The sequence below is a fragment of the Rattus rattus genome, chromosome 17 (genome assembly GCF_011064425.1).
Source record: "Rattus rattus isolate New Zealand chromosome 17, Rrattus_CSIRO_v1, whole genome shotgun sequence".
NCBI lineage: Eukaryota > Metazoa > Chordata > Mammalia > Rodentia > Muridae > Rattus > Rattus rattus.
In genome coordinates this window covers 26,349,148-26,375,054 of record NC_046170.1, presented here as the reverse complement: position 1 = coordinate 26,375,054, position 25,907 = coordinate 26,349,148, and the positions used below count along the sequence as shown (strand labels likewise).

At 46.6% G+C, this 25,907-nt stretch overlaps 1 protein-coding gene across 1 annotated transcript in view; it reads right to left on the bottom strand.

Annotated features, from left to right (window-relative positions):
- The window catches only part of Cdh1 (cadherin 1), a 68,308-nt gene that overhangs the window by 16,277 nt on the left and 26,124 nt on the right, over window positions 1–25,907 (bottom strand). Inside the window, exon 3 of the mRNA XM_032887441.1 lies at window positions 3,795–4,018. Coding sequence (XP_032743332.1) covers window positions 3,795–4,018 — 224 coding nt within the window. The remainder of the gene's footprint in view (window positions 1–3,794; window positions 4,019–25,907) is intronic.

Genomic DNA, 25,907 nt, shown 5'->3' with positions numbered 1-25,907 from the left:
CTGATGTGCTACAAAATAAAAGTGCAATTTGGGCTTGAACCACCAGAAAGAAAAACTCAAGTTTTGTTTGTTTGTTTGTTTGTTTGAGATAGGGTTTCTCTGTATAGCCCTTTGCAGTCCTGGAACTTGTTCTGCAGACCTGGCTGGCCTTGAACTCAAGAGAAATCCACCTGCCTCTGCCTTCCAAGTGCTGAAATTAAAGGCATGTGCCATCACCACCAGGCTGTTCTCATTAAATTCTTAATATTTAGCATTCAAATAATCACTGTGCATACAAAATTTGCGGGTTTGAACATTTGATGATTGTATCTGAAAGTCATTTCAAACTTATACAGTACATGTCCTTTAAGCCCCAGCCTGCCCTGATGTCAGAAGTAATTCAGTAGCTAGCTAGCTATTTGGGAGTTCTGAGTTTCCTTTCTTCTGCTTTCCTAGGGGTGCAATTCACCAAAGTGGAGTTATCAATCAACAAGTTTGGTAATGCTCTTAAGAACTATTTTGAGATCGATACAAATGTGCTAATCATATTGTGCTGTACCTGTAAGGGTTGCATTTGTTCTAACAGAAGCTGCTGGGAATGGAACCAAAAATTACCTGGAGACTTGCACGGAACAGTTCCCATGTGCAATAAAGATAACTTCGTGCACACTCAGGGAAATAGGAGAGCTGAAGGTGAAAGGCAATACCAACTGAATTGTTTAAGTGTTTTAGGATGATTCATGGTAACAAAGTTTCTAGACGATTTCATCCTTATTCTTCACAGGAAGATGCTCGTCAACACAGACAACAGCAGCCTGCCAAGTTCTATCTAGGCCCTATGTCCTGTCTGTTTGTTGTTTGGTTTGGACATTTTTTAGAAACAATCTCATGAAGCCCAGTCTGGCTTCAGATTATGTGGCCATCGATGATCTTGAACTCAGGTCCTCCTGCCTCCACTTAACAAAGGGTGACAGGTGCATTTATGTGATGGTGGGGAACAGAAACCAGAGGCTCATGCACCCTAGGCCAGGACTCTATCAACTGAGCTACGTTTTCAGCCCTCCTGGATTGGTTCCCCCTGCCTCCAAGATTCAAAACAAGAACAACAGACAGACATAAAATGTGACCAAGTATTCTAGAACCCAGACTCACACACCTGTCACACATGGTCTTACCATCCCTGCATCTGCTACCTACAGAATAAAGCCAGCATGGGGCTAAGCACTGGCTCTGGGACTGGCTACTTGGCTCCCTCTTTGTCTCCAGAGGATCACATAAGTTCTGTATGAACTGTCCTGTCCCAATATCTAAAGTAGGGATTTGTTTTGCTTTGCTGAGATAGGGCCTCACAGCATAGCCCCGGCTGGCCTGAAACTTATTATGTAAACCAGCGCTTGGGAGGCAGAGATAAGAAGATCTCTGAGTTCACTGACAGCCTGGTCTAAAATGTGAGTTCCAGGCCAGCCAGGGCTACATATGAGAAACCCTGTCTTGAAAAACAAAAACTAACAGAACAAACAGAAAAGGTGTGTACCATCACGCCTAGCTTGGGAGTTTCTAAAAGGCACACTTGAATCAAATCGTGATATAGCAGAAATGGAAACAGAATAAAGTCGGCAGAGGCAGACAGGAGGGGACTGGAAAAACAAGCTCCAAACTGCTCTTGGTCTTAGAAAGCTCCTATAGTCAACTGCCTGGTAGGGACTTACTGTGCCGAACTGGCATGCATGACCGCCAGGGAGCTGGGGCTTGAGTCTCAGGAAGTCATTCATTTCTCTAATTCCAGAGAGGGAAACTACTTCAGGGGATTATTAAATTTCACAAAATCTCAAGAGTCTTCAGAGACTCGAACAGAAATCAACTCTGAAGGCACTCAAGTGGCACAATCCTGGGAGGCAGGAAGCAAGGTGTGTCTAGAATGTCTCCTGGAGAAGCATGATAGTAAGTGCCCAGAGACCATTCTCAAAACGGGTAAGAGCATTCGTCTGGCTTTGGGTGACCATCTCCAGGGACATTTGAGAACAGAACCTAGACAAGACATGAACGGTGTATCTGCCTCTTCACTGTACTGGCTTTCTGGACTGAGCAGGACCCAAGAGCAGACACCGTCAACATCAGGGGAGGATCCTACACAATGATTTAAAGTAATCTGCTCATCATCCTTGTGCATGTTCTGCATGAATTCAATGCACCATGTACGTGCAAGCACCACAGAGGTCAAAAAAAGGAGCTCATATTTCTCGCAACTGGAGTTCCTGGCTGTTCTAGCACTGTACCTGATGGAGGTTTCGGGAACCAAGCCTACATCCTCTGCAATAGCAATTAAAGCCTCATCTGTCTCTCCAGCTCCAAAAGAGGACAGAGACTTCCTACTGGTCTCCCCCCTCCTTGCTAAGTGAGATACCCATTCTCCTTGCTACACACCTCTGATCTGCCTCCAGGAAGGCAATGACAACAAGGAGTATTTGACAAGAATCTCACCCACTCAGCCCTCCCTCCATAGCTCAGGTTCCCATCTGTGGTCAACCAATTACAGATAAAAATGATTTTTTTTTCAAAGCCAGATATGCCTGTAATCCCACACTCTGGGGGCAAAGGCAGGAGGATTGGGAGTTCAAGGTCATCCTGGGCTATATATCAAATCTGGGGACAACTATGGCCACACAAAGCCATCCTTTAAATAAAACAAAAAGGGGGGAACGGGGACAGAAAAGGGTTCTACAAGACTTTTCTTAAGGTGTCTGGAGTAGGGGGTGTAGCTCAGTTTAATCCCTAGAACCCCGAAAAACCAGGTGTGATGGCACAAGCTTGCCATCCTATCACTTGGGAGATGAAAAATTAAGTTATCTTCTGCTATACAGTGAGCACAGTACTACCATGGCTGTAAGAAATCCTGTCCACGGGGCTGGGATTTAGCTCAGTGGTAGAGCTTGCCCTAGGGAAGCAAGGCCCTGGGTTCGGGTCCCCAGCTCAAAAAAAAAAGAACCAAAAAAAAAAGAAAAAAAAAAAAAAAAGAAATCCTGTCCACAAAAGAAAAAAAAAGGAAGAGCCAACCCTCTATCAAACATGTTAGTACACACCTATAAACCCAGATTTCAAGAGACTGTGAGCTTGAACCCAGCCTGGGTCCAAAATAACCACGAGAACAATTCTGTCTGTGCAGAATGTGTGCAGATTTACCCCCTCACGTCGTCTTTAAATAATAAGAGTAAGAGATTGAGCATTATCTTATGTGGAGAGACATTAACAGGAGGACATGCTGGTTATATGCAAATATCATCACCCCTTTATAGAAGGGGCTCGAGCATTTAGATTTTGGTATTCATAAAGGATGGAGGCTCCTTGTGAATACCAAGTGAATACATATGTTCTCAGTGTTTCCTGTGTGTCAGGTACTCTACACATGTGGAACAACTCTGGGGCTTCTGGGGGTTGTCGTCAGAGAGAAAGCAATTGTGGGCTAACAATCCAGGCAGGGCCAGTGTCTTCCTCACTATCCTGTACTACCAGAGCCACATAACCCAATAACAACCCCCCAAACCCAATAGGAATGAACTCAGTCAGAAAGGAAGATTGTCCTCAATGGGGGATATTTTTGCCACCCCCACCCCAAGAGCCATGAGTTTCTGGAGGTGTTTCTGCCTGTCACAACTGACAGGTATTCGTTCTGGGCATCAGGGACGTCACATAGCTAGCATTCCAGAGTCTGCCCATGAAATTATCTTGTCTGAAAAGTCCCAGCCCCAAGACTAGGGGACCCAGACTAGACAGCTCCCTGAAAACTATACACATGTCTGAGAAATACCCCAACGTACTCTGTGGTGATGCCGGTGGTGGTGGTGGCCCAGGGACTTCAGTGTCACTTTGGTAGAAAGCTTCCTGTAACTGGAGTCCCAGGCATGGACGAGAAAACTGGTCTCCGGCTTGTGAAGCTTTAGATGCCGTTTGACTGTGATGACGCCATCTGTAGACACTTTGAATCGGGAGTCTTCAGAAAAGAAGGCTGTCCTTGGACGGCCGGTGCATCCTTCAAATTTCACTATAGGATGGAGATCACAGAGATTAGGAAACTGGACAGACCACAGACAGGACACTTCTTCTTCAGAAAGGGAACTGGTTTCACCCAGCACGTTCATCACACAAGATGCACCTCAACCAACCACGAACCAGTGATGGCTCCCACCTGGGGAGCCTTGGCCTCAGCAGTAAGATTTTAATTTTCAAATACAGGGCAACTGACCTTTGGAGTTTGTTTTTCGTTTGTTTGTTTGGTTGGTTGGTTTTCTTCATTTTAATAGTCAATGAGAATCATCTATAAATCTTGTCTATAAAGTAATCTTTCATTTTCAGAGTGAAAGCAAAAGAGAAATGGCTTAATATGAAAACAGACCGGGAGATGTCTCATCGGAAGAGAAGAACCAGTACCAACGGCGGTGTCTGACCTCTACGCCCTCCATGACACATCTGTACCTGTGCTTACACAAAACATCAGACCCACACACACACAGCATGCACAAACCAAACAGATATGAGGTGAAGAATACTGGCTGGCTCCTTTTCCAGAGGCAAGTCATCCTTGGCTACACAGCAGATTTGAGGCTGCAGGAAACCCTGCCTCAAAAGCCCAAGGGCACCTAGATGGCTCAGCGGGTGGGCATGCTTCCAGCCAATCCTGACAACCTGAGTTCAGTTGCTGGAACCCCAATGAAAGAACTAATATGATGAGAGAACTGGGGGGGGGACTTGAGGGACAGACACGGCGCTGGCCATCCTAGAACTCAGAAATCCTCCTGCCTCTGCCTCAAGTGCTGGGATTAAAGGTGTGCACCACCACTACCCAGACTTGTCAGATGTCGTTAGACCTCAGGCATACCATGGGACAGACAGAGTGTGTGTGTGTGCGTTCGTGTGTGTGTGTGTGTGTGTGTGTTCGTGTGTGTGTGTGTGTGTGTGTGTGTGTGTGTTTTGAATTCACAACGAATCTCAGAAGAAGTCAGCTTACTTCCCACCCATTGGGAATTACCCATCACTCCCCACAACGGAACTTGTATTTCACGTAAGCATTCTCTTTATGAAAATCCCTTAATCCCGTGCCTCCTTTTCAAAGCTAGGCACCTCCACATTTAGGTGGATGGATCGCTGTCTGTCCATGGGAAAGATGCCTGGGCTACAGTGTTCATTCCTTCCACCAGGGGCCGCTCTTGTAAACAACTCTGAAGCCAAAAGTCCTGTACTTGGCAGACAAAACAGACATGAATGTTGTTCAGTGAGTGAGAGGGAGGGTACAGGCACCACCAGTCTGGCAGAACACCCTTCTTTGACACACACATTTTGGTGCAGAAGGCAAATGAGAGAGGACAGGAGCAGAATGATCTGTCTGAACTTGAACCAACTATCCTTTCTTATGGGAGGAATGTGTGTGTAGGAAAGAGAGTCTGTGCAGCCAACCTCGGTGTGGTTCTTCCAATGCTATTCACCTAGTTTTGTAAGACTGGAGTCTCTCATTGGTCCGGAACTCAACAAATAAGACAGGCTGCCTAGCCAGCAAGCACCAGGACTCCATCTGACATCTCTGCCAGTGTATACAAGTCCCCCACTTGACAGACTTTCCCATCTCCCTAGTTCCCAGTTAGCATTTTTGAAGTCCAGATAAGGAACATTTAAAGATGCTTTTAAAGACACTCTCCCAACCCACAGCACAAGTAATTGCATCTTATTTGGGGACTGGTCACATAAGCAAGGAACAGGAGCTGGCCTTGAATCCTTTCTCCAGCCAGCAGAAATCTAGGCAGTGAAAAAAAAACCAACAGGAACACGACTGGACTTGCCAAGGGTGGGAGCCAAAGAGAGCGAGAGGCTTGGTAAATAACTTGGTACAGGGCAATTAACCCGCTCAAGGCACTTCTTAATGGTGGCTCAGTCTCACTCTTGGAGAAGTGACACCATGTAACTATGACAGAGAGCCCCAACCTGAATTTCCAGGTGCTGGTGAACACTTATTATCTTTCTGTAAAACCGGATCCTCTGGGCTGAGAAAAATAAGGGAAAGTTGGAGGGACTCTCCATCTCCAGGAAGACTGTAGACGTCTTCCATTGGGGCTCGGCCGTGCAGAGCTCTGAGAACACCAAAATCCGCACAAGGAGCTGGGTGAGCATTGACGTTTCTGCAGGGGAAGGTGTTGAATAAAGAAAGCAGGCAAGGGACTAACTAGGTCAACCCCACCCAGCACAACACCTTCCCTTACCCAGCTGTGACCTGCACTGGTGCCCATGGGAATTAAGACCCCCTGAGCATCTCTTAATTGGAAAACCTACCACAGCAGTCACCACTATCAATCACCATTATCACCAGGAAGCCCCACAATCTCAAACTGGGTGTGGTGGTGCACCCAGGTGTGCACCACCAATTATTAAAAAGTCTGAGGCTACCCTGGCCTATTCATTGAGAGCCAAGAAAGAAAGAAAGAGAGAGAGAGAGAGAGAGAGAGAGAGAGAGAGAGAGAGAGAGAGAGAGAGAGAGAGAGATAGGAAAAGAAAGGAAAGGAAAAGAAAGGAAAGAAAAAAAGAAAAATTCTATGATTTGAACTAATACTTTCACAGTTACTCTTGTCAACAATTTTGGCCACATTTATATTTATTTATTTATTTATTTATTTATTTATTTATTTATTTATTTATTTATTTATTTATGGGAGCTGGGGACCAAACCCAGGGCCTTGCGCTTCCTAGGCAAGCGTTCTACCACTGAGCTAAATCCCCAGCCCCGTTTTTTTTTTTTGTTTTTTGTTTTTGGTTTTTTTTTTTTGCCACATTTTAAATATTTGCAGAACACTTTCATTCCAGGCACTTTACAAACACTGAACCACTCAAACCCAGAACTTTTATGCAGTTGATGCTCTTGGCATGTTTGGTGTTGTATCTTGTTTTTGAGACTGGGTCTCTCTCTCCGTAGCCCTAGCTGTCCTGAAGCTCACTCTGTAGACCAGGCTGGTCTCAAACTCAGAGAAATCTGCCTGCCTCTATCTCCTGAGTGCTGGGATCAAAAGTCATGCGCCATTGTGCCCCTAGCAATCTTCTTTTTACAGATGGGGAAACTGAAGCAAGATAGTAAGTTATCAGGGCTGGGATTTAGATGCAGGCAGTCTGAGATTTCATGCTCCTGACATTTCATGCTTCTCTCCCCCGAAGGCCCTCGTCTGGGTGTTCTATGCCTTGTGTTTTCTTTTTTTTTTTTTTTTTCTGGAGCTGGGGACCGAACCCAGGGCCTTGCGCTTCCTAGGCAAGTGCTCTACCACTGAGCTAAATCCCCAACCCTGCCTTGTGTTTTCTTAAGTTTTTATTTTTGTATGTATGGGTATTTTTGTCTGGATGTATGTGTGTGAGTATGGAGGTCAGATGATGGCATCAAGTCTGTCCTTCCTCGTGGGTTCCAGGGATCAAACTCAGGTTGCCGGGTTAGGCAGCAAGCATCTTTACCCACTCACTTAATCTTTTTTATCCTTTAGCCCCTTGATGTATGTGAGCATAGGGGTGTATGCAGCAGTGTGTGTGTGTGTGTGTGTGTGTGTGTGTGTGTGTGTGTGTGTGTGTGTGTGTGTGTCAGGGGATGTATGGTGGTCAGAGAACAACCTCATGGAGCTTTATCCTCCTCCTGGTGCATGCATTCCATGGTCTGACATGCTGCTGAACTACTGAGAGCCACTGGGGCGGGATGGGGCGACTTCTCCCTGCCCCCACCCCAGCCTTGCTGAGGCCCTTTCAGCACGGGCTTTCTTTTCCTGAAATTATACACTGCAGGGTTCAGAGCTGAGTTGGCTCATCCCTAAGTGAGGGCTCTTCACTGCTATTCAAGACTTTCCCCACCCACCCCCATTGTTGTCGATGTAACCCAAACTTTTGCAGAGGCTAGCCCGTGCTGGTGGATGAATGATAATTGGAGAAGACTGATATAAGTGGGGTTGAGATAGGTTCCCTCCACCCTCAAATTAAATATAGCTTCTCCTGGAGGCACAGCTCTGTAGTAGAGCATTTGCGTATAACACTTGTAATGCTTTGAGTTAAATTGTCAACAAGAGGGGGCAGGGAGGGTTGGTCTCAATCTTAGCACTTGAGAAGTGAAAGAGGACCAGGAATTCAAGGTCATCCTAGGCTACATAGCAGATTTGAGGCCAGCCTGGGATACACAAGACTGCCACGAACTGCCCACCCAAGAAGGGGGAAGGGCTGGAATTGTTTCTTTGTTGATTACGATTATAAAGAATTTTTTCTTAAATGACAAAAACAAAAAAAAAGCAAGTAAGAATGTCTTTCTAGTGTGTCTAAGTTTTGCACTCATCTATAAGCACCCCGTCTTCTACCTGACTTGGCTTTGTAGCTAAGAGCAGAAGTGGGAGGGGGAACAATTAGATACAAATAAAGGCCGGGTTGATGAAAGGCTCTGGTCACATGGACCAGCCTGAGCCTCAGCTACATTCTTTTCGAGTAACTACCACCAGGCTAGGGCCAGCCTCACTTGAAGGATCCCATTTCTTCTTCCACTAGGGTGGCCATCCCAGGAATGTGAGTGGGTAGAGACAAGGAACTCTCAGAAGCCTCTGATCATCACAGAAAGTGCTGGGGCTCGAGGACAGGGTCCAGTCACCAAAGGCAGCTGACCATGGTTGACTGCTTTAGTAAATAATGGGTGATCCGGTCTGTCAGAAACAGTCTGAAAATAGAACTCTGCTCACACCATGCACAGGGCAGGCCCTGAAGGACATTTCTCCCTGAGAGAGGTTCCAGTCAATGCCAAGACATCTGTTTAGCTATACTTGAATCATTTAGACACAGGTGCTTGGCTCAAGGTTACAAAGGGTTGATCAGAGAGGCTTCAGAGCTCCCTAGGACTACGCTGCTACTGTGTATCCCGCAAATACAGCTGCACTTTCTGACTCAAACGCTAAAGACAGAAGATAAAAAGTTTCACCTGCAGGAAGAAGGGATTGGAGTAGGCAGTCTCTTGTTCTGTGGTTCAGAATTACTTTCCAAAGTCTTCACAGATGTCACCTTCCAGAAAACCCCTCCCCAGGTCTGTCATTTTCTTAGATGGCATTGGGCAATGGAATGACAGACTTCTCTCCTTTAATGGTGTCCACCAAACTAGAAAGGACTATGAACTTGTGAAACAACCATACCCGGTAGATGTCATCATAGTCTTAAAAACAGGGCATGGACAAGTAATCCTTTATTGCCGAGGACACATGGGTTCACTCTGATAGGTTGCTATTTGTGTCCATCTCTTGAAAGATGAGGACAAGAACTATAATAAACTGTTTACTGCTAGAGAGCAGTCCTGGGTTGGATACACCTGGTCAGTTGTATACAGTAGGAGGCATTTAGCAACTCTTGTTCATAAATGAAATAGCAGAAACACAGAAAGGTAAAGGGGGGCTGGAGAGATGGCTCAGCAGTTAAGAGCACTGACTGCTCTTCCAGAGGTCCTGAGTTCAATTCCCAGCAACCACAAGGTGGCTCACAACCATCTGTAAAGAGATCCGATGCCCTCTTCTGGTGTGTCTGAAGACAGCTACAGTGTACTCATATATAATAAATAAATAAATCTTTTAAAAGAAAGAAGGAAAGAAAGAAAGAAAGAAAGAAAGAAAGAAAGAAAGAAAGAAAGAAAGAAAGAAAGAAAGAAAGGGAAAGGGATATGGTCCAGCCACATGGCTAGGAACAGACAGAAGCTGTGGTCTGACAACTTGGTTTAACCAGACAGTCTGTCTACACTGTGGCAAGCCAACTATGATAAGTGGCTTTGAGTGCAGACTAACTGGAAGTAGCTACAGATACTAGCAAAAGAGCATCCCATAGACAAGGGCCTCAGAACCACACGGATACTCAGAAGAGGTTTGAACAAAGGAGGAAGTCTAAACCAGGCTCAAGAACCTTCTACAAAGCACATCTTTAATCCCAGCACTTGGGAGGCAGAGGCAGGCAGGTCACTGGGTTCAAAGCCAGCAGATGGAGATACGGTTGGGTAGATAGATAGATAGATAGATAGATAGATAGATAGATAGATAGATAGATACATACATACATACATACATACATACATACATACATACATACATACATGAATGCATGCATGCATGCATGCATGCATGCATGCATACATAGATATCCATCCATATACACACCTGCAGAGAGTTCCAGAACAGCCAGAACTACACCCTGTCTTGAAGAACCAAAAGAAAACAACAAAAAAACCCTCCACCTTATGTCTCAAAAACAACAGCAACAAAAAACATCTCCAAGGAAGGCAGGGCTGAATCTCAGAGAAACAGCCTCAGGGTGTAGTGAGGAGAGCCCACAAAGTCACAGACCAGGGAGAACTCTCTCAGGCTCATTAAATCCTGATTTCTGGGAGTAAACAGGATACAGGGCAATCCATCACCACCAGGCCTGTCCCCAGATGTTCTAAGGTCATTAATGCTGACTGTGGACACCAGGGCAGTGATCACCTGTTCAGGTTCTATGGGGCTAATGTGTTTCCAGCTCCATGGTAACTCTGCTGAGAGCCAATCACAGTCAGCCTCACACAGGAGACACGTTAGCATTCTACATTTTGTTGAATGTGGTTAAGCACACTCAAGGGTTCAGGTCCCAGCTCTGCTTCTTTCTTCGGCCACTGCTCACCTCTGCCAAGTGGCAGTTTCTCCATTTGCAAAAAGTCAGGTGTGCTCACCTCCCTCAAGGATTCTTTCTCAAAAATAAGTGGGTTTTTTTTTTTCCTTCTTTCCTTTTTGGGAGGTATCAAGATCAACCCACACCACATCCCCAGGCTTTGAACTACATCCCTGGTCCTTTTTTTCATGTTTATTTTGAAAACAGGTTCTTGCTAAGTTGTCCGGGCTGGTCTTGAACGGACAGGGTGCCTTGAACCTGTAATCCTCCTGCCTCTCGGCTTCCTGAGTAGCTGAAATTATAGGCCGGTATCACCATGCTCAGAACGTCAACAAAACGTAAAGCTCTGACTTACGCTCTGCTTCATTGGAAGCTGTGTTTGAAAAAGAGGTTCTTTGCCCTCCCAAGATTTGTGATCCGGGGCAGCAGGGATAACAAACATATATATATATATGATATATGTATATATGTATATATGTATATATATATATCCAGAGAAGGTAATGGGGTTCCAAGGACTGAGGTGGGCTGGGATGGGGGAGGCTGATTTAATCAAGCAGGAAGGCTGGACTTCTGGCTACATGCTCAAGCCAGAGTGAGGCACAGGGTGGTGCAGAGGGCAGTTCTAAGACCCATCCAAGCGCCTCGTGCTTGTCATGGCCTGGATCCTTGATTCAACACAGAAGAGCCAGGTGAGAACACAGCAGATGTGGTCACTGGGCCAGAACTGAAGATACAGTGCCTGTAGGTCTACATGGGCTTGTGACCAGCAGTGGCTCCTGCTCCTTCAGTTGAGAGCCAAGATCTCTCCATCTCCTTGTCCTTCATGTCAGGACCAAGGAAAAGAAACACTAGCTTGAAGTCATTTTCCTCCCCAGGCCCTTCTTGGACAGTCCAGCATCTGCAGATGAAACCTTCTGAGGCTTGATCTCAGTATAGCTCCATGGGGCTCCATTAGGTCAGCTCGGGGCCTGGGGTGGCTTTGCTGTTCAAGAGCCAGGTTTCAATGTTCCTAGAGACACTCTCTGGTGAGGATGCAATTACTTTAAGAGGGATTGAAATCCGGTGCAAGAAGATGGGGACTTTGTCCCTACCTGCTGTAATAGGGTTATGGGGACAAAAATGGGCCAGAAGAGATGGTTCAGTGGTTAAAAGCACTTGCTACTCTCCCAGAGATGTGGAAATCCCAGCACACACGTCAGGTACCTCACATCTGCCTGTAACTCCAGTTTCTGGGGATCTGATAGCCTTTCTTCTGGCCAAGCTGACACCAGCAGAAAAAGAGGAAAAAGAGAAACACACACGGGTTTAAAAATCAAAAAAAAAAAAAAAAAAAAAAAAAAAGAAAAAAACCCACAAAAACAAAACCTTTGGCTTTCGTGCCAAGTCAGAGCTGTGGTGTCCTGGCTTTTAGCTGCAAGCAGACAATACCACCGCACCCTACTGCCTAAACACAGGGGTGCTAACTGGCACGGCCACTGGCTGCAGCCCAGGGAGCATTCCTGTAGCTCCATGACTCATTTGCTTATTGATTAGGAAGAGGAGGCTGCCTCTCTACTTTCCCTTTCTGTGGATTTCCCCCAGGGAGAAGAGCCCAGGGAGGGTCTTATTCTAAATTCCACACAGCTGAGTCCTCCACCCTAAACCTCTTCCCACAAGAGGCAGGCAGTCCTGAGTGCCGGTGTGCGGACCATCCTAGCCCTAGTTCTTAATGTAGCCATAACAGCTCTAAGGCCTCCTCCAGTCCTGCTCGGGAACTAAAGCATGTTGACCAAAATGTCTATAATCTCACTCTGGGATCTAATGTACAGTGTGCATACTGTCCTGGTGTGCTTTGAAAACTGCCCAGGCCTGGGTCCTAACTCTAACTAACTTAATACAGAGATGGGAAAGGAGTTGGTAGATCTTAAATCTTCCCCCAAGCGCCTGTAGAATCCAATGTAAAAAAAAAAAAAAAAAAAAAAAAAAAAAAAAGTCATTGCCTCAGGCACAAGATGCATTTTACAAACCACCCTGGGGGAAACATGACTCAGCAAAGGCTCAGAGATGTTAAAGGCCTCTTCCAAGGTCACACAGCATGAATGGCAGAGTAAGGCTCAAACTGGCCACTGTAGAAGACTCAAAGGCCCACCTTCTTAACTCCCATACAGTCCTTCTGCACAGCCTGACCTTGTGGGTTCTGGGGATTTCCTTCACTCCCTTGTGGTAATGGAAAGTGAGAACACAGTCCTTCCATTTACTAACCCAGACAGCTGGGTTCTAAGGTGACAGGAGAACAGACACACATCGCTTCTTTATACACTCTGTCAGGGTGTCAATTTTGCACCCCGGATTGGGATTTGGCTTAGTTTTGAATGTCAACAGCAATGCCTTCTGTATGTGTGGGGGAGGGAGTGTTACAAGGTGGAACTGCAGCATATCTAACACGCCAGAGCCGAGACAGCAGATGCTGAATGACGGTCGGTGAGTGAAATATCCTATCACCAGAGTATTGTCTAGCAACGGAGAGAAACAGAGGTGCCTTCTGCTTCATGGATGATCTGTCACACACACAAAAGACCACACAGGCCCCGTGCCATTTCGTTTGTCGTACTCAAATATCCCAGACCAAAAAGACAGGGCTTGAAGAAGGCAGGTGGCAAGGGGCAGATTTCTTTTTAATATTTATTCATTTATTTATTCATTTTGTATTTATTCGTTTTGCTCTATGTGTGAATGTTTTAGCCTCATGTGTGTCTGTATACCAAATGGACGCTTAGTGATACAGAGGTCACAGAAAGGCATCAGACCCCTTAGAACTGGGGCTATAGATTGTAGTGAACCACCATGTGGGTGCTGGGAACAGAACTCGGTTCCTCTGCAAGAACAGCAAATGCCCTCAACTGCTGAGCTGCCTCTCCAGGCCCCATGAAAATGCTCCAACGTTGATGGGGGATGGTTGCAAATTCTGTGCACATACCAAAGGCATTTGGTTCACATTTGAAATGGGTGTGATATGTGATAAGTGAATCAATACACACACCCACACACACACCCTTCTTTTTCTGAATTTGCCTATAACAAACAAAGGAAAAACCTGTAGGTACTGGAGAGATGGCTCAGTAGTTAAGAGTGCTTATTGCTCTTCACAGAACCCTATTGCAGCTCACAAGCACCTGTAACTACAACTCTGAAGGACCGCATGCCCTCTTCTGACATCTGAGGACTCATGCATTCATGTAGTATACACCCATACATGCATGCAGACACATATAAAAGTTGTATGTATGTATGTATGTATGCTACCAGGAATGGCTACATTATGCTATAGCTACTTACAACTCCACAATAAATAGAAACACCATACTAATCAATGCATGTCTAGAGAACCATTTTCCTTTTGCAGTGTTTAGGGTAGCATTCAGGGCCTTGAGCATGTTAAGCCAGCACTGTGCCCCTGGGCTACATTCCCAGTCCTTCCAAAAGCATAAGTTAGTAATCCTTAACTACACTGAGCATTGGGCACTCACCCAAAAAGGTACTTACCTTATTTACATGACTACTAGAAAATTAAGAGAATGCTGGGTGCAGTGGCACAAACTTTGATCCCAGAACTCAGAAGGCAGAGGGGTTTGCAGAACTCTGAGCCCAGCCTAGTTTACATAGTGAGTTTAGGACAGCCGGGACTACATAATGGAGAGAAACTGTCTCAGACAGAAAGCAGGCCCCGTGATGGCCTGGGACTGAGGCAAGGTGGGATATTAGGTAGACTCAAGGTGGGCTCATGAGTAATGCAAATCTAAAACTGGATCAGAGTGATGGGTGAGCCACTGGGTGCACCTATAAAAATTAGCATGCAGTTACACTGGCAAATTGTAAGGTGTGTAAATTACAACTCAACGAACTCAAAGAAATATAGTTATTAGGGTTTCATTTGAGGAGTACCCCATGAGCCAAAGTCTACACACCCAATAATATGGAGGCTGTAAAGAAGTGGAGAATGAACGAAAGGTCATAAATAGTCCTTAATTAACAGTAATTACAAGAGTGACATGGAGCCAGGGGTGGTGGCACATGCCTGTAATCCACACTTTGGAGGTGGAGGCAAGAAGATCAAGATCCTTGTCGTCTGCAGACAATTTAAAGCTACTCTGGGCCACCTGACACTCTGTTTCAATAAAACAAAGTAGGCAGGCCAGACAGATGGCTTCAGCTGGCACGGATGCTTGCTGCCAAGCCCGAAAACCCAAGTTCAATCCCTGGGGTGCATGAGGTGAAGAGACCCAAGTCCCACGAGTTGTTTTATGACCTCCAGATCCCACTGCGTCACGCTCGTACACACATACATGTGCACGCACACACAAGCAACTCAGTAACGCCCCGATGCGCTGGTATTTGGCTAAGCACCTCATGCTGTCTCCCCTTTGCTGGTGGGGTTTGTGTATTCGTTGTTTCTTTACCTTTTGTTTTTCCAAGACAAGAAACCTCTGTGTAGCCCTGGCTGTCCTGGAACTCACTCTGAAGACCAGGCTGGCTTGGAATTCACAGAGATCTGCCTTCTTCTACCTCTGCCTCTCCCTGGGGACTGTACCACCCACAGCAAGTTTTTTTATTTTTAACTTGGTTTTCAAGACAGAGTTTCTATGGAACTCTGGCTGTCTTGGAACTCATACTGTAGACCAGCCTGGCCTTGAACTCACAAAGATCCACCTGCCTCTGCCTCCCAAGTGCTATGGTTAAAGGAATGCACCATTATGCCCAGCCGAGGTTAGGTTTTCTAATCAACTTCTTGCTGGTGGCAGCCCAGAGTCGCAGAAACAGCCAACCAGAAATATACATCAATCTAGGGCCACAGTTCCCAGGCACAAGAAAACAGAAATGCTGTAGCCCATGTGAGGTCAGGGGAAGCTGCTACTGAATTCAGAACTTTTGTTTGAGACACAGCCTGTGTTGCACAGGCTGGCCTTTAGCTCCTGGGCTTCAAGTGGTTCTCCTGCCTCAGACTCTGGAGTTGCTGAGACTGGAAATGCAGAATATTTGGTTCATTCAATAACTCAAAAATGAGCTCTGAAAACCTCTTCTGCAGAGGAAGGGCACGAGGCCCAAACTCTTGCCAGATGTGGGCAGTGCTGGAGAAGCAGAGACCCTCCGCCTCTGACCTTTAAACAAAACTCCTAAACAGACCCAAAGAATGGCTAGGAGTCCAAGGCGCAGAGGGAGGCGTTTCTCAGTCTCAGGTCACATGCATCAGCAGATGACTCCATGACAAGCGCCCACTTGTCCACCAGGGCTTACAAGAGGCAGCTTTTTCTTTAATGGATGCTAGCATCATTTTTCATTATCCAGAACAAGCAAGCATTGATGGGAAAGGCAGCTGCTTCCAAGAGTGTTTGCTAACCCTGCTCAGCCTGCCTGGAAAGGTAATTACTCAGAAAATAAACCCCACAACAATGCCGCGTCCCTTAGAGGGGAGATGGGGAAGGTATCTATCTCCGTTTGGGAAGTTCATTCTAAGAATTCAAGGTCAGAAAATGTGAGCAGAGGAAATGAACTGTGGATATAGCTTAGTGTTAGAGTACTTACTAGCTTGCCAGAGGTTCTGGGTTCAAACCTCAGTAGCACAGAACGGGGAGGGGGAGGACCGACTGACGATGACACAACCTACCACTGAAGAGCCCAGAGTAAGTCTGAGTACGGCTCTGCCACCCCCATTTTACTACAAACCCTACAGTCCCTCCCCTCAACAACAGTAAAAACCCCTGGCCTGCATTAACCCCATAAAAGTTGAGATAAGGGCTAGAGAGATGGCTCAGCGGTTAAGAGCACTGACTGCTCTAACAGAGGTCCTGAGTTCAAATCCCAGCAACCACATGGTGGCTCACAACCATCTGCAACGGGGATCTGGTGCCCTCTTCTGATGTGTCTGAATATGGCAACAGTGTATAAATAAATAAATAAATAAATAAATAATCAATCTTTTTTAAAAAGTTGAGATAAGACCCTACCTCGGAGTAGCCTTGGACCCATACTGTAAAAAGTCACATCCCGGGACTAACCCTCAATTTACGAATTTCTTCTTTATTGTCCCCTAAACATCTATCTGCTTGTGATTTTTATGCTTCAAAAGGAGATTGTCGGTGCTTTTTCGGGGTCATTGTGTCTCTGAGCCTGACTTCAACACTAACCAGTTAGAAGCAGTTTGGTTGCTTTTGGCTTATTTCTGACCTTGGCCGGCCTTTCCTCATCATTAATTCACCACTAGTAGTGATCCCAGCACGGGAAGGCAGAGGCAGGATCATGAATCAGAGGCCAGAGTGAGTCTGAATTCAGCCTGGGTACCACAGTAATACTCTGACAGTAACAATGAACAGTAATTTAAAAAAAGAAAAGAAAAGAAGGAAGAACAGACCGTAGATACCAGATGCAGGCTCCAGTATACAATAGCATACAGCTGCAGGGCACATACTTAAGATACCACAGTCTGAGTGCCGTGACACCCGCCCGCCCTAGCTGAGCTTCTCAAACCTTTTTACCTCCATGCCTGAAGCTCTTTCAAAAGACTCCATTATCCATTTACCTGGTCTGTTCCCAATTTCCTATGTAGTCAAGAATTGGAAAAGCGCACACATGCAAATTCCCATTCAAGGTTTCTCACTAAGGCATTGTTTGCAAAGCACATGCTTGGGAGACAACCCAAGTACCCATCAGTGCAGGATTAACTAAATAAATTATGGCATTCTTGAGGCAAAATACTATGCAGCTATAAGATAAAGAAAGCTCTTTACACCAGAGTGTTGAATAAACACTAATACATTATGTTAGGGCTGGGCACAGTGGCTCACCCCTGTAATGCCAGCAATGGGAAAGTTGAGGCAGTAAGAGGGTTGTCTCAAGTTCCAGGTCAGTTCGGGACCAGCCTGAGTTTTAGAATGAGACCCTATCTCAATAACAAACAGCAGAGTAATCCACATCTCTGCAATTGCTCAGGACTTGGGGAGCAAGTCACAGACCAATCAGAAGGTCCTACCTGGCCGCCCCTGGGGACTGAGACCCTTCCTGAGAACTGGGCATCACAGGACTGAGGAGCCCTTGTGGGAGAGGGAGGACATCTGCTAGGGTGGTGAGGCAGCGGGTGGAGGCTGACCCACACATGAGCCAAAGAGGAAGGGGGACCACAGGCTGCTGCCAGCTGTCTAGAGAGAAACATGACAGAAGCCAAGTGTGGTGACTGGATCCTCCTACGCCCTTCCTAGGTGAGCGTTCATCTGCAAGGGAGAGGCTGCACGGAACCAGCATAGATGTGGGCTCGATGACACGGAATGCTGCAGCAAGCACATGTTAGTATGGGACTGGGGGCAGGGCAGGGTCTCACTATGTAGCCAGGTTGAACTCTCCAATATTCCTGCCCCGTGCTTTTTTCTCATTTCCTTTTTTTTTTTTTTTTTTTTCGGAGCTGGGGACCCGAACCCAGGGCCTTGCGCTTCCTAGGTAAGCGCTCTACCACTGAGCTAAATCCCCAGCCCCCCATGCTTTGTTCTCCCAAGTTCTAGAATTATAAAACTGCACGGCTGCATCGGGCTCCGTGTAACGGTTGGGGGCCAGTCTGGCTGTGCCTACAGATTTCATATGTGTGTGAGTCCTCTTTCCTACAAAGCCCATTCACAAGACTTCAGTCCACAGGACCCAGACACCTGCCCAAGGCGGGCTGAACAAAGACGTCAGGGCAGGCATGTGTGCTCTCAGTGGTACGTAAAACAGCACGGAGGGGGTTCCCCATGCACTCAACAGAAAAGGATGCAGAAATTCACAAGGAGGCAGCCAGGTGTTTATTGTGGCAAATGCCTGGTCTTGACAGTGAGTTCCAGGACAGCCAGGGCTTTATACAAAGACCCGGTTTTAAAAACAAACAAACAAACATCCCAGCACCTGGAGGCAGAGACAGGGGGATCTCTGCAAGTCAAGGTCAGCTTGCTTTACATAGAGTTCCAGGACAGCCAAGGCTACCCGGGGTCTCTCGGTATGGCATATAACCTCGAGAATTTGTCTTAGAAGAGCTAAGGGTGAGGCTAGGTAAGGCGGCACACCTGTGGCCCACCACTTTGAAGGCTGAGAAAGAATAGGGAACTTGAGGCCAGCCTGGGCCACACAGTAAGATCATGTCATAACAAAAAAGGCTAAAAGGGGTGGGGTGCAACTCAGCAAAGCACTTCCCTAACATGAAGGAGGTCCTGGGTTCAAGCCCCACCAGTGCAAAAGGGGGTGGGTCTTTTCCTGTATTGTTTAATTTGGGTCTGGGAGGCAGAGGTGAGAGGATGGCTCAGTGGATAAGAGTACTTGCTCTGCAAGCCTGAGAGCCTGCGATTGAATGAATCCCCATCACCAGCGTAAGAACCTGACCATAACTGCATGTCTGTGTGTGACCCCATGCATGCCCAGGCACTGGAGTGGACAGACAGGCAGATCCAGAGTTCTCTGGCTACCCAGCCAGCTTTACATTCACTCAGTGAGGGAAACTTTCCTTTTCCTCTTTCTTTTTTTCCAGGACAGGGTTTCTCTGTGGAGCCCTGGCTGTCCTGGAACTCACTTTGTAACCAGGTCGAGAAAACCTTTCTTAAGACAATCGGGCTAAGAAGGAATACAGAAAAGGCACCTGATCCTGCCGGCAGCCTCCATGTGTATACTCATGGGTACACACACATAAACCTTCCTGTACACGCACTATACAATACAAGCACACCCAATCTAAATAAGTAATAGACTGCTTTCCTCTCCTTACGTAACAAACGTTTTCCTTGTCTTTAAGGAGAGGCTGACTGAGAGAGGAACCTGTGTTTACTTGACTTGTAGTCAACAGCCACCAACTGGGTAACATGGCTTCCCAAACCCTAAATGTGGGTCTCAGTTGCATTATCGAGCGAAGACATTCAGGACACGGGAGCCTGTGGCTTCCAGCTGACTCTTTGCGGTCTGATAAGAACATCCTCAGGGTTGCAATCCAACGGCATAAATGATAGATGATGTTTTTCTCTTTCCAAAAGTCAGGCTTTAAGAGGGACTTTGACCCCTGGAGCTAGTCCCAAGACAAAGGGGTAATGATAGTAAGTGGCCCTCTGCAAAGGGAGGGACAGAAAGAGAGAAGAATCCGGAGTGCTGGGAGTACGTGGCGGACTTGGCTGAGGTAAGAGAAAGGCCGGCAGAGACCAGAAACAGAGACAGCAAGAAGCAGAGCTGTTGCTGTACTGAGAGTCCTCTGATTGGACCTACCCCTTCCTGAAGGCCCTTGCTGACCTCTGACTGGACCAGCCCCCTCCACCCCGCCCCCAAGGCCCTTTGCTGTTAGCACAGGTGCTGCGCTACCTAGCACTGCTGGTTGGAATCTGGATAAATCTGAACTTTGGCCAGAGCTGTGCCTCTAACTAGCTGTGGGGCATCAGGAAAACTCCTCACCCTTTTTCTAAAATAGAATTTTTGGATTCAGTAGCACATGCGTTGGGGAGGCTACGGCAAGAGAATCTATTCTAGTTTAAGACCAACCTGGGCTACACAGAGTTCAAGGCTGAACTGGGATACATAAAACAAAAATAGACGTAATGGCTGTGGATGATAATTCATGCCCGTAACCCTACACTCTGAAGGCTGAAGCTGGAAAATTGCCTCAAACCTGAATTATATGGTGAATTCTACACCAGCCTGAGCTACAGAGTAAGAAGCCTGTTTCAAAATAACAAAAGTCACTGCGTCTTAGAGACAGACGCTATACAGAATCTGAAAGGAGATCCTATGATGTGAGCTACTAAGTATTACTGCTGTTATTACACTGCAGTGGCCCAAACCCAATTCACAGAACTAGAATTTTCTACGGCTGCCTCAAAGGTCAGCCTGCAGGGGAAGTGGCGCCCAGGTGGCTGAGCAGCCAGCGGGGCTCCCTGGCCTCTGTGCACACCCTCAGCGTTGGTCATTCCTGTGCACAGGTGTGGCTGTCCCTGCCTGTGGGGGGTGCCTACACAGCTCAGCTCTCGGGAAGCTGATCCTTCCCCGCCCCACTTCATCAAAGCTTTGGTACCACGGGGAACAGTGTCTGTCCATACCAACCACTCCCTTCCCAGACCACTTGGAAACAAATCTGGGGTCATAAAAGGAAGTTCCCTGGGTAGTTACTCTGCTTCCCTGACGCCGCCCTAACGGCTCAGGAGTAGAGTGGGCTGAGCCAGGGTTTACTTAGGTTGGAGAATGGGCATTGGAGAAGGTTGAGTCTCTGAAATGTTAGACATGGATATCCGATGGAGGCTCCACGATGTTGGACTGGTGAGCACCTCAGACTCTCAGAAAGGATTCCTGCACTAGAGATATGCAGAGGGGTTAAAATAGATATTGAAGGAGGCCGGAGAGATGGCTCAGACAACACTCAAGAGTGTCCTGCTCTTCAGGGTCAGGAATTGGGCTCCCAGCATTCATGTTGGGTGTGGTTCACAACCAATTATAAGACCAACTCCAGGGGAGCTAATACACTCCTGGCTTTGTACACAGACTCACATATACACAAAAGAAAACACCTTTTAATTAAATGGGTGTTGTGTTGAAGATAGAAGTGGGATAAGAAAATTCTGGAGACCCCACTGTGGCCACAATGACTATTTCCAATACCCCCACTCTTTAACCTAAATCCTAAGCACCTGTGGATGAATCCCTCCAGGCTGACCAGCATTGCTGTAAACTGCGGATGGGGCAGCTTGTCCTGGGACAAACCCCTGGAGCAGCTCAACATACAGGGTAGGTAGAGGACAAAAATGCTGTTGGGGCAGATGATGCTGGCACAGGGTCCACTTAGAAGGAGCCTTTGGGTACTTGGACAACGCAGGAACTGGTTCTAAGAGCTGTGACTACACTTGCTCCACACCTTGGCTTCCTTGGCTCAGGCAAAACTTTAAAAGGCCATCTGAACATCTCCAAAGGCTTTCATTTGCTTAAATAAAAAGCAAAGCCTTTGGGTGTAGCTCCCAGAGAAAGCCCTGGACTCTCACAAGATACCAGGATTGGGTTGTGGGGGTGGGGTGGGGTGGGGCTGGGGGTGCTCAGGGCAAAGTCTCCAATCAGTCTTGCAAATACCATGCATTAACCCCAGAGGCTGGGACCACCTCTCTCCATTGATGCCAGCTTTAAATACCTTGATTCTTAATGGGCCTCTTTTTGCTGACTGGGTACACTTCAGGCCAGTCAGTCTCAAGCTTTTTCTCCTAAACACCCTCTCAAGCCATCAGCGTAGGCTCTTCTGGAAAGCCACTAGCCCTCTCCCTCCTGAATACACAATATGTCCATTATATCTCAGCAGGTAGCTGAGGCTTCTCAGAATCCTACTTTTTGAAAGGCTGCAAACCAAAGTTCCTCACAGGAGGCGGGCTTAGGAAGACTCATTGGTTGGCTGAGGTCATTCCCTGAGAGACAGTACAGATTGGAGTAGGGAGTTCAAAGCCAGTCTGGGCTCCATAATGAGAACCTTTCTCAACAGGGACAAAAGGAAGCAAGACCAAGGCTGGCAGGATGGCTGAGCAGGCAAAGGCACCGGTCAAACGATGACGAAGACTCATGCTTTCAGACCTCCATGTGCACGATGTGGGTGTGTGTGCACAGACATAAATACAGTTAGTAAAATACAGTAATAAAAACAAAGCAAAGAAAACTGGTGGGCTGGAGAGATGGCTCAGCGGTTAAGAGCACTGACTGCTCTTCCCAGCAACCACATGGTGGCTCACGACCATCTGTAATGAGATCTGATGCCTTCTTCTGGTGTGTCTGAAGACAGCTACAGCGTTCTTATTTATATAATTTATTTATATAATAAATAAATTTTTTTTTTAAAAAAAGGAAAAGTGGTAGGCAATGTTTAAAAGTTGGTAGTATTTGTCCTTGGCAATCAATTTGTAAAATAGAAACTATTGTTAATGAAACAAAATCCAATGCTTTGGACATGGTCCCCCTGTTGTATAGCAATCACTAGTTTCTATCTCCAGAACACCCTGGCTACTCCCCTTGGTGACAGTGCCCAGCAGCCACTCATTGTCCCTGCTCTGGGTATTTCGTGCACATCCAGGGCCTGGTTTAGTTTGTTTTTATCCCCTATGTATGGCCGTTCTAAATCAAGTAATACATGTTTGACAGAAACTACCAAGATTTGCATCTGGGTCCTAGGCTAGCAATATGCAGTCTGCAGCACTCGGACACTGAACAGTATGCTGTGTGCACACCCTTTCCCGCACTTCCAACTTACCAGGATGTTACCCACTCTAGGTCTAGAAGCTCATGACATGAGGACTCAGTTTTCCACTCTGCCTCAGTGGGATGTTTTGTTTTCCTTCTTCCCCAGATAGCCTCACTCTATATGAATAGCCTTGCCTATGTGGCCCAAGTTGGCCTTAAACTCAATGCTCCTGCATTGGCCTTCTAAGTGGTTGGGATTACAGACTTGCCTAGTACTGCTAATAGCTGTTTTCAGGTGTGATGTGGTGTGGCGTGGTGTGTGTGTGTGTGTGTGTGTGTGTGTGTGTGTGTGTGTGTGTGTGTGTGTGGGGTGGGGTGTGGTGTGTGTGTGTGTTCCTGTGAGTGAAGAAGATATTATGTTTGGGCAGAAGTAGATGCTAGATTCCCTTCTCTATGTTAAAAAAAAATTTTTTTTTGCGACAGTGTCTCCCATAACCCAGACTTAGTAAGTAGCCAAGATGAACTTGTACTGGCATGAAAGGTGTGGGCCACCATGTACGGTTTATACAGTACTGCGGACCAAATCCAGGGTTTCATACACAGCAGACAAGCACTCTACCAACAGAGTTACACCCCAACATCAACCTTGTTTCTAAGATTAAAAGATTTCAGTATAGCTCTGGGTAGACTGTAACTCACTATGTGGACGAGGCTAGCCTCAAACTTCCAACATTCCTCTGCCTCAACTGAGCAGTGTTCTGTGCTGCTAAACCAGTTTTGCAGACTGCTAGCTGCACTTCCAACTTTTAGGATTACAGGCCTAGGACTCCAAATTTGGATGGCCACAATACATCCACACGAGGCCAAGGTAGAACTCAGGTCTGAGGCCAGCCTGGTCTACATAGTTGAGTTCCAGGTCTGCCTCTAGGCACAAACGGAATCAGCTTTCTTCTCCTAGATTCTCAGTTTTGAGGAAGAAGTCTGTAAAGGACAGACAAATCCGGGGTTTAACCTCCTTGCCTAAGTGCAGCGTCCACACCAAAACCTCTTGTTCCTTGTGAAAGTCACACGCAGACGCTGTCAGACACTTTAGATCCAGAAATGCCAGCATGCTTTTATTACAGGGAGAGAGACATATAATGTCCTTTTAAATTACAAACCTGAGCTCTGTGTGTGGCTTATAGCTTATATGAATTCCATGTGCTTAAAAACACAAAACCAGAATCTTGACTCCTATAATCCAATAAGACGCTTCCAGGCTCAACCCCCAAGTGGGAGAGGATGGCAGGCTGATCAAAGGCAGGGCTACCTCCCCCTCTTCTTTACATTCTTGACTGTACAGAACGGGAGGTCATGTCTGAAATGCCTTATATTTAAGTTCCTACACTAAATAAAACATTCCTGGGATAGTTGGGGGTGTTTGAATATGGACTAGACAGCAGATGACACTATAAATCCCCTACCCGTGAGAACAGTGGCATGGTTCAGAAGGGGCATCCTGACTCTTGGAAAATGGAGCTCTGTTGGCTAGACTTGTCAACAGTGTGCTTTGTTTTCCTAAATGCTGACTTGTTGTTTAGAACTGAACACGTTGGTGCTGGAGAGAGATGGCTCAGCAGTCAAGGGTGTGCACTATTATTACAGAAGACCCGAGTTTGGTTTCCAGCACCCATGTTAGTAACTCCAGCTCCAGGGGATCTAGCACCTTCTTCTGGCTTCCATGGATACCTGCACACATATATATGTGCACAGCCACATACATACACAAAATTTAAAAAAAATAAAGCCAATTGCAGCACTTGGGAGGCAGAGACCAGCAGATCTCTTAGTTGGGAGTCCAGCCTAGTCTACAGAGTGAGTTCCAGGACTGATGGACACTAAGAAACCATCTTTGAAAAAAAAAATCAATTAACTTATTTAATTAAAATAACTCAAAAACATAAATATGTTTACATGATAACAATGAAGCTTCAATACACACTGTATGATGCTCATCTCCGGTACGCTACCTACCATCTCCAACATGTACTGCTCCTTTGTGGGGACGTGCGCTCAGTATCCTTCCTCCTAACCTCACCATCTGGCCCATTTCTCACCATCTGTAGTCACATTCCTGTGAGTGGAACACCTGAACTTATTTCTCCTGCCTGACTGGAACTGTGCCTGCCTCCTAACCAACCTTCCCCCATCCCGCTGCCCTCCTCCCACCAGCTTCTGGGAAGCACCACTGTGAGGGCTTCTTAACTTCTGACTGTACCACACTTGCAAATGACTGACACAAAGCAACAAGCTCCACAGAGCCTGTAGAATGAGGCAGTTCCTTGCACGTCTGGAAAGGTTTTTATAACTAAAACATCTGGGGATAAGGGAAGAGTCTACAATTAGAACTCAAAGCGATCATCCAACCATGTGCACACTCAGGACATGATGGAGGCTGGCATGCCATGAGAACCTGCTCACTCAGCCGCCCCAGTGGCCTCTGTCCTGCCCCGGGCATTTCCCCTATGCCCACATCAATCTGCAGCTGCTGCCCAAGGCACAGACTCATTGGAACAAAAATGACGGGTATCCACTTGGACCACAAAGGATCCAGGGTACCACTGATCACCACTAAAAAATGTCTAACACAAAGGCAGGCAGATGCCTGTGGTGCTGGCACTAGCAGAATAAGTAAGGCAAGAAGGTTGAGAGTTCAAGTCCAGACTGTCTCAAAAGGGCCTGTTTGAGAACCTGTCTTCCTCAGGAGTCAGAGGCAGGTAGAGTTTTAGCTGGCCTGGTCTGCAGATAGAGTTTTACGGCAGCAAGAGCTGTGTAGAGAGAGGACTTACCTTGAAAGAGGAGAGGAGGAAGAGGAGGATGGGGAGGGGAGATGGAGGAGCAGTAGCAGAAAAGCATGTCTTTGAACTTACGGTGAGCACTTTACGAGCACTTTACGGACTAATCTATTAGCTACCTAGTTCTGCTAACTGACACCTCATCTATACCTATAATCCCAGGGCCCAGGACTCAGGGACAGGTGGATCTCTGTGAGTTCCAGGTAAGCTTGGTCTAAGTTCAAAGACAGCCAAGGCTACACAGAGAAGCCCTGT